This window comes from Montipora capricornis, chromosome 8 (assembly GCF_036669925.1).
Source record: "Montipora capricornis isolate CH-2021 chromosome 8, ASM3666992v2, whole genome shotgun sequence".
In the NCBI taxonomy this organism is placed as follows: Eukaryota; Metazoa; Cnidaria; class Anthozoa; order Scleractinia; family Acroporidae; genus Montipora; species Montipora capricornis.
The window spans coordinates 49301848-49311433 of record NC_090890.1 but is presented as its reverse complement, the minus strand read 5'-3'; the positions used below and the strand labels follow the sequence as shown (position 1 = coordinate 49311433).

Below are 9586 nucleotides of genomic sequence, written 5' to 3'. Positions count from 1 at the left end.
CACGTGGGGACTCATGGCTGGCTTGCCAGGATTTGCTAGTCATGGGAGCAGTCTCCATCTCCAGAGGAGCTGGCTGCAAATAGTGGACCTCTACTTTGCAACTCAGTTGTTAAACAATAAAAATGAACAAAGTTTAGGTTCCACTTGCAGTTGGATGGACGATGAGACTGGTTTGATGCTATTATGGTTTGAATATTTTATTCAACTTGCATAGTCAGAATTCGTGACCCACCGTCTTCACACTCCTGCAAGTGTCTTCATGTGGGTCCTGTTGCTCAAAGCATGATTAATTAATGAGGGACAATCATTGGTTAAATCTCTAGGTTGTCATCACATTCAAAACTGGTTAGCACTATCTAAGCTTCAAGCAGTGTGGGTGTTGACACTACCTCCTGTACAAAAGAGCCCTTGTTTATACAAATTTCTCTTTTTTCCTTTACTTTTTTAACTTTAGTTTTTAAACAATACTACCAATACAAACAATAGTAAGATTACTTACAAACAGTTCGACTTACATTAATACCATAATCTCGCTTATGATGCCAATTCCTACTTAAATTACAATTACATTAGACCTACATTGGCACATTGAAAATAGAAACATTACAACTAAGACAAAATTTTGAAAACACTTTCTTGCAACTGCGATTTCTTTGAATATTTGTAATTTGTCATGCACTTACACAAGAAAGCTTTGAAAGCATAGTTTATTATGGTGACCATTTGTGCAGTGGATGTGGTATTTTTCCAATAAATTATAATTGAGTAGTTCAGAGCCTGCCAATGTGATGTATTATCAAAGAAGTCGTATAGTATTTTACTTTGATTAATTTTAAGGATAGCGTTTCGTTAGTGTTCTTGTTGTTACAACTTAAGGTAACCCCTAATAAAGACACTTGACAGGACTGTTGAAACATTGGGTCACGAATTATAACTTTGTAAGTTGCAATCATTCAATCTACAGTAGTATCAACCATTTCTGATTTTCATTTGACTTAACGTCACACACAGGAGTACAAAAGGACAAATCATTAAAAACTCTTCCAGCAACTCTTAGCATTCATTGCAAGTAAGTTTAAGGCAAGAACGTTTGTGGGGAAGTATTTTGTAGACATGGGACCAAGATATTTTTGCTCACCTCTCAACAACATTAGCTGTAGCCAATCTTTGATTCTTGATTACTTGTAGCTTTGATAAGACGGCAGCTAAGACCAGAAAATAATATGTACATGTGATGAACCCATGTAGCAGCTCTCGTAACATATAATGTGATTGGCTGGCGATACCCTAACCCAAAAACAAAAGACTAAACATTTGAAACAATGACTTAGACTTAAACAATAGAAGCTGTTTACAATACCAAACAATAACAGGTTACGAGAGCTGCTAATTAATGCTTTGTTTTAAGTTTGGGTATCGAGCCAATCCCATTATTCGTTACGAGAGCTGCTACACTATTAAATGAACCAAGATTATTGGTTTATGTGATTTAGTTTGTGGATTGAAGCCTAAAATTGTGACATAATAATTTACATTGTATTTGTCCCAATTTACAGCATCCTCAGGTCTTAAAAGTGGTGCATCACCATCTTCAGTTGCCCATAAATGAGACACAGGGGATGATATCGCTGCCTTATCTTTAACAACATGATCACCATTGTCGTCGGCAAGCTCCTCACTCTTCTCTGCTGAACTATCTGTTTTTCTGCTGACCGCGCTCTCAGTTCTTAACAAAACTGAAAAAAATACAGCGGTATAAAATGAAATAATTCATTGGATGGGTCGGTGCAAGAATATTCATATTTGACAACTCTCTCAGGTACCTTGGTGAATGCTGCAAGACAGTGAAACCTAAACACAGAAAGTATGCATATACCTGTATGCAAAAAAAATATTATTATAATGCAACGTAACATTACTCATCAGGATGAACAAGGGAAAAGCGGGCTAAAATTGGTAATTAATGGTATTATGGACCTTAATTCATGTTAGAATAGAAAAAGACAATATTTTGAAAAGCATAAATTTTGGAAACAAAATTAGAGTCAGAGGACAACATTTCGATGTCATCTTGACCCCATTTTCAAGTCATTCAAAATTAATAACAATTATTTGACAATACGTAAGACATAAAACATTTAACACTTTACACTATGTACACTGATTCATCGGCTGAAAAACAACACAAACACTTATTATTTCAATTTCAAACGTTCATTTGTTGAATGACTTGAAAATGAAGTCAGGATGACTTTCAATCGTCATCTTCTGTTGCTAATCCAAGTTAGAATCAGCTGTTTTTTTCAATTTTGGTAGTCAACAAATCTCTGCAAACTGAACCATCCGAACAAAGACTTGAAGCAAATAAGTGGAAGTACAAGGGTTGCTAATTATGTCACATAAAAAATAGTAACGTAAAGCGTCCATATTTAATGTACATCGCTCTTAACCCTAATTCAACTGCATGACAAACCTGAGGTTGACGGTGCACTCATTTTACTCCCCCATCTCAATCAATGCTCATTTTAAGGGTTAAAGCTACTTAATTTAGCTACACAGAAAGAAAAGAAGTCGAAACAAGGATGTGAGATCAAGGGATCAAACTCGGGATCTCCGAGTGCATCATGGCCGCGCACTAACCGACTGTGCCATCCTTGCTGCCAACAATATAGAGAACTTTTGGTATAAAAATTAGGACATACCAAATGACACTTTTTCAGACTTTCCTTTCGATTCTACTCTCGTAAACGTAGACTGCTAGAAACACAGGGGCAATTGTAAAAATATTTTTCCTATTTTTTTTCAAATTTTAAACTATTTTTCCTCTCCCCAGACTTTTCATGCACTTACTGCAAGAGGTCCAGTGTAGATATGGATGAATATCTGTAGATTTTTGATAAACATCAGTGTAAACGTGTGGCAAAAAATCAACAATGATCCTGTCTGCTTTGGAGCTCGAGATGATACATACGGTGCACATGTTTGGATTTTTACTAAAACAACGGTATATTCTCTATAAATCCTATTATTAGAAACAAGGAGTAATCCTTAATTGTGAAGTGCGCTCGTGAGGACGAAATATGGGTTCCGGAATACTTGATAAATGCTACGAAACATTGCCGCAGCAAAGGAAAATAATATTAAACAATTTCCTCTCAGATATCCGTTTTTCGTTTCTGTCTTCGTGTCACAGACTTTCTCAGACTCACAGACAGCAATCCAGTTCTCAGACTACAATGAAAACCTTGAGTTAGTCTTAAGGCATTCGCTTTACAGACTTTACGATCCTCATACTATGACAGATAATTAGCGTCTTTACGAGAGAGAAAGAAAGAAAAATACGTTTTGTCAGCCAATAAAATAAAAACTTAGCCACATTACACAAGTCATTTATGTAAAGAAAAAAGAGCGGCGTTGGGATCGAATCTTGGGGCACTCCACACGGTATGTCTCGAGACGATGACCATTGACCGTTAAATTCAACAAACTGTTGCTTATTAATCAGATCACTTTTAAACCAACTCGGTGCAGTGCCTGGAAAACTCTAATGGTGTAGTTTTTTTAAGAGAAATGTTGTTGTCTCGGGTGTCAAAGTTCCTGGACAATTCAATAAAAACCACAACATTTAACTCATTATTATGATAGAAGAGGAAATATTGTTATACAAAATTAATATGATCATCGCCAACTATTCCGGTCACGACAATTCAGCGCGACTTACGTGAAATGACTTTTTCCGCTGTTCTTCTTCTTGTATCAGCGGGCTCGTATCGCTGTGACGCGAGGTACGGAATATGTTTTTTATATCTACTAAAGTTTGGCCCATACAAAAACCGCTGAGAAAAATAACTTGCTTCGAAGAATAAAGTTCACAAAATTAGCTTTCAAACGATGGTTTTTGCGAGAAATTTGGACAAAAGACAGCCAAGATATCCTTATTCGAAAACAGGGGATTTTACAGTTTTAACGTGGACTTTGGTTTATCGGTTTTTTTTGCGTTCTTTGGAAGGGAAAAAGGACGGATCAAACATTTCGCTGCTGACTTCATATTTTGGGTTAGGGTCAAGAACAGAGTCAACTATGGGTCTCCAGTCCGGCAAGTGAAGAACCAAGCACAGGAGCACTGGTATCTGTCTTTAATTCCAGGGATTTTCGTATATTTGCCAGCTTTTGTAAGGCTTAAAGGGGTCGCTCACCTCAAAACAAAGCATAGGAAAAATGAAGGGTTTTTTTTTGGCCTGAAGTTATATTTTTTACAGCAGAACACAGACAACAGTCGTTATAATGGCATCCCGTTCCGGCAAATGTTCCATCTGCAATTTTTAGTGCACTTTTTCGAAATATTTAAAACCTCTCCATACATTTCTTTGTAAAATTTGACGCCATTTCGAGAATTAGATTTCTAAGAAACCGCTTACGTTACGCGGGCGCATGGCCGAAATAGTTGGCGATGAATGCGTATCCGGTGTAATTATTATTCCAAAAACCATACTGACTTGGAAATAATATTCCATTTGTTAAGAAAACCAAGTAAAGGATTGAATAGTACTTTTTCTAAGACTTTGGAAAAGTCTTTTAACACTGAAACTGGTCTGTAGTTTAAAGAAACGTTACCCTCGCCTGATTTGTACAACCGTATGACTCGCACAATTTTAAGTTTATCTGAAACTACGACTCATTTTATTGATAAATTGATTACTTTTGTCAGGGGAATACTGATTTGATCAATAGTTGTTTTACTGTTGTCATTGAAACATCATCATAACCTGCTGCTGCACTAGAACGACTGATCCTACATATGACTCCTTGCCCATTAACTTCCTCTAAAAATATGGTATTCAACATGCTCTCCGGTAGAAAGGGTTTTTAGGATTTTTCCAAATATGAAGTTTCTTAGCTAAATTGGGGCCAATATTTGTGAAATAATTACAAAATAAGGCAGCTGGCTGATTTACATCAGAAACTTCCGCTTGAAAAGGGGAGAGTAAGTGGGGACTGCATTTTTTGCAATTTGAAATCTTGCTTAACAAGGACCACGTACCTTTGACATTTGATTTCAGCTGTCCTACTCTTTTTTCATAGTACAATCGTTTAGCAGTTCCCACTGAGTGATTTCATTTATTTTTGTATTGCTTGTGAGTGCCTTCGTTCTCAGGATTAGGGTTGCTCAGAAACAATTATATAATGAATATATTTTTTTTTACGCATTGATTTGGATAAAATTCTGGATTTTTACTTCTTAACTTGTTTTTAAAAACACTTATTACAGATTGATTGTAGAAATCCGAGGGACATGCAAATCCAAAACTTGTTCAGACACAAGCAATAGAGGGCGCTCATAACTCTGGCGTGTCGGTAAGTGCACTTTCACGAGTTATTCAGGTGCATGTAACCTTTCGGTTGTAGGGGCTAAGAGGCTCTTGCATATCATCCACGTGGGATAAAACCGCCATGCCGGAGATAAAAGGACGCACTGGGACTAAACAAACAAAGAGGTCACTTATTGTACCTAGTAGAGCGATTTTACTAATGACCTTGAAATGAAAAGGCGCGACCAAAACAGATAGAACAAACGAACGGAAACAGAGCGATTTGATTGGTTTATCGAACGGATACAAACGCACGCGGCTCGGAAGAAACAACTTCATGTCCGAGAACTTTCCAGAAATCAACCGATGCTTCACTTTGTCGTCATACTGCAACACGATTGACCAATCGGACAGTGCCTTCTGCATATTAGGGTTTTCTTGGCGGGAAACCCAAGAGGCCATGTTTTGATCTTTTCATCCATTGGCTGATAAAACAAATAACGAAAACTTACCGAAACCATTTTGCAAAGTCATACGAAAATCGTTCTAATTTCTTTTGTTTGTCTTCTTCTAGTGCGTCATTTGCTCTCCACCATGGCGGTTTTGTTTTGTACCGTTTTGAGTGACTAACTGCAAAATGCCCATTATTGGATAGAAGCTTAAAGCGAGATATCAGGGTTTCATAACTGGTATCGGTAAAGGAATTGTGGGAACATTTGCCAAACCAACCGCGGGAGTCCTGGACTTTGCGTCGGGTGCAGCAGCCGCTGTCCGGGGTAAAGCGACACGTAGCTCCAGAAATTTCATGCCGAAACCTTCGCGCTTGCGCAGAAACTGCTTTGGACCAAGTGGTGCTATCCCAAGATTCGCGTCGACTCATGCGGAAGGTCAAGAGATCACGCTGAAGCTTAATGAAGGCAATTTTAATGAAAAGTAAGACTTCATTTCTCTTTGTTATTGTAAAAGGTGATGTTTTCAATATTTTTTGTTATTAATGTAGGGTGAAATGAAACTATGTTGATGTCTTACCATGCAGGTTCGTTCTGTCGGAGACTGTTCGGCGTGACAGGGAAGACCGGCTAAAGGCTATCGTTACTACAGAGGGTTTCTACTTTGTCCGAGCACGTGGGACCCCCTCCCCGGAGTCAATTGTTCTGCTTGTTGCGTTTTTCAGAGCTCTACGTTTTTCTTCCTTTCTTCTTTGGTTTTACTGTGCGAAAGCATATTTACCTGACAATTACTACCATGTATCCGAATTATCTGGAAATAAATGCATTGTTATTATTGGGCTTTGAAATTATCCAAAAATGTCTAATCTTATAATTCTACTTTGGTCTTTGTATTTTAACTTGTCCATGTCAAAAGTTGAAATTACCTTGGAAGGGTCGTGGGTAAACGCTTAACTCGAATCAAGCAGTTAACTTAAAAAATGCATCGCCTTTTCATAGCCTTAAAATTTAGTTCTAGTCCAATAATCTTGTGGCTTTTTCTTGTAAATCGACTTTTGGGAAAAAAGTGTCAAATGCTGGGACAAATTTTGTATTAAAAAAAAGGATCTGGAAGTCCGGGGTTCAAGCCTCGCCCGTCGCGTTGTTTCCTAAGACAAGGAACTTTACTCCACTTTCTCTCTCTTTACCCAGGTGTGTATAAACGGGTACCGGCGACATACTGCTGGGAAGTAACCCTGCGATGGACTAGCTTACTTTCCAGTGGGAGCAATACTCTTAGGCATGTTTCATGTTAAGGAAACCGGGATAAGCTCCGGTCGTTTGGACCTTTGGCTAGTGTGCGCTTTGACCTTTAACCTTACCTATATATCGTTTAATAACAAAAGCCTAATTAATTACGCGCTATGCTCGTTCCACCATTTTACTTTATGGTACTAGTAAGTAGCAATGAAAGAATGCAAAGGTCCTATTGAATTTCATACTTTTTTATTTGCTGAGTGTTTAGCTTTTGAAAAACACAATATTCTAATGCATAATATTCTATTACATACTGAGTACAATTTTTCTTATTCCAGAACGATCCTAGCTTACAGTTCGTCTACTCTTTAAACTGGTACTTGTACTAGTAACCATGGCAACCACTTTGACAGCTCCAATCTTTTTATCCAAAGTCAGGGAAGCGGGAAGGACCTCTTGGACCGCCGTTGAGAATACATGTCTTTATGATATCTTCAATGACGCCATTGCAACCTCTCTTTCTGTTTCCCCAATGGCCTTGGAACCTCAGGAACGTAAACTCGCCCCTGTATCGGCCATTAGGATCGTACCGAACGGGCTTCAATTTATTCCACGTGTGCCAACTTGTACCACTGCTGCATTCATCCCGCAGCCACTGCCCAGTAACTGGAATTTTCGTGTACTTGTGTTCTCCAGTATTCGGCCAAATTCCATGTGAACCCGCGGCGCTGTAGACTATTGCATGGGTACCGCCATACATAACCAGTGTTTTACTCCCCTTCTTGAACTTACCACCTTGCCAGAGGAACTCACCAACATGCTTATTAGTTATTTCTTGGTTGTGAGTCGCCAGATAGATGGAGTAGATCTGGTAGTCGGTGTTGACTTTTCGAAAACGAACTATCACTTTCTCCCAATCTCCAACATGGTGTCCAAATGTTGAATACCCTCCAACGCAACGACCCCACACAAAGCGCCCAATGCAGGCCTGCTTCCCGCGATTGTACGGAAAGAACAACCAGTACGCGATATCCAAGAAATTGTTTTGCTCTCGATAGATGACGTACACTGGCACGTCACTCGGATCTTGACCACGAAACACAGTTGGGTCCCTGCAGGAAGGGCAGCTAATGCTCTGTTTGGTGATGAGGTAACTGTTTCTATTACATCTCTGGAGGTTGTAGGCCGTTAAGGCCGTGGGGTTTGGTTGGCTACTGCACCCTTCCATCTTAGTTTGTCTCAAGAAGTACTCAACACTTGATGGTTTCCAACGTTCATTCTTGGCAAGCTTTACCAACGGAGCCCATTTGTCAATCAGGTCACCTATCTTGCTCGGTACGCCTGGGTAGGCACAGACGGTTGTAGCCAGTGCAAGGAAAAGAGCAGCAACGTTCATGACTATCATCGTACCTGGAGAGATAACAACAAGTTAACGTCAGTGATTATCGACTCATTACAATGAATCGTAGGAACGTTTCTTATCCTCGGGCATAGAATTCAGGAATTCAGAGAACTGAATGCACCCGGTAAGGTTTTTTCTAGGGTTGCTTTAAAACAATTTTGAGCAAAAGCCGCTTTCTTAGTAGTTACTGTGTCGGAGGTGCGTCTCAGGTCGGCTTTTATCGTCAACACCCATGATGCAAAAGCACTTGAGTTAAGAATGCAAAAATGATCAGGGAGTTTTCATCAGCTAGATTTGCAAACGTGCCACGGCGACTGAGCCTTTCAAAAATGTGATGCAAAAGCACGAGTTGATCATGAGGATACAAAAATCATTGCACAATTTTCATCATGCAGCTCAGATTTGCATCAGGCTAAAGCGCCTGAACCTTTCATTTTTCGTCATTTGAATCATTTATGAGTCTACCCTATTTAATAAAAGCGATGAAAGACTCTCAGAACTTGTTTAAGACATTTGTAAAACTTTACAAAAATCCTTCTGTAAGTAACACGTTAGTTGCAACTAACTCAGTCAGACTCAGTCGATCAGGCTCGGAAATAAAACTCCACCCGACATGAGAGGACTGCAAGTTTTAGGGAAAATTTATGAAGGAGATATCTAATGAAAAATAAATAACGGACTTCTTTATTCTTCATCCGTGTTCATGATAATTTAGCCATGAATCAAAGTAGACACTGTCATGCACAGGACAGATGATGATGACGTGTACGAGGACTATGAGGACCAAATCGTATGATGCGACCATGCATTGAAAAGATTTTTTTGCTGAATTTTTGGTCTCGGATGTCTCTTTGAAGCTATAGATTTAAGGCCACTGAAACTAAAGCTATCTCCTGTGAGAACAGCTGACGGAATCTTTTGTTCTGCTTATACATAGAAAGAAAAACGAAACTGATAGCATCCCACTTATCTTTCTTAATGTCCTGACTCCAGCATCGCGTATTCACAAGTATATAACAAGATTTGTCAGTAAACTGAATTATTTTAGGCCAAGAGTATCCAACAACTTAGGTAATAGTCAGGGGGCCAGACTTCTCTACCATGCTTAAAAATGGCCTTGACATGGACGGCTTGATATAATATTTTAACTAATATCACTTGAAAGGGGATATATTTTAGAATATGAAATG

At 38.9% G+C, this 9586-nt stretch overlaps 1 protein-coding gene across 2 annotated transcripts in view; it reads right to left on the bottom strand.

Annotated features, from left to right (window-relative positions):
* Positions 1-7226: 7226 nt before the first annotated feature.
* The window catches only part of LOC138059381 (uncharacterized), a 13768-nt gene continuing 11408 nt past the window's right edge, over positions 7227-9586 (bottom strand). For both annotated transcript variants that reach the window (XM_068904973.1, XM_068904972.1), the window contains one exon: positions 7227-8404. In XM_068904973.1, coding sequence (XP_068761074.1) covers positions 7419-8399 — 981 coding nt within the window. In that variant the 5' untranslated portion in view covers positions 8400-8404 and the 3' untranslated portion in view covers positions 7227-7418. The remainder of the gene's footprint in view (positions 8405-9586) is intronic.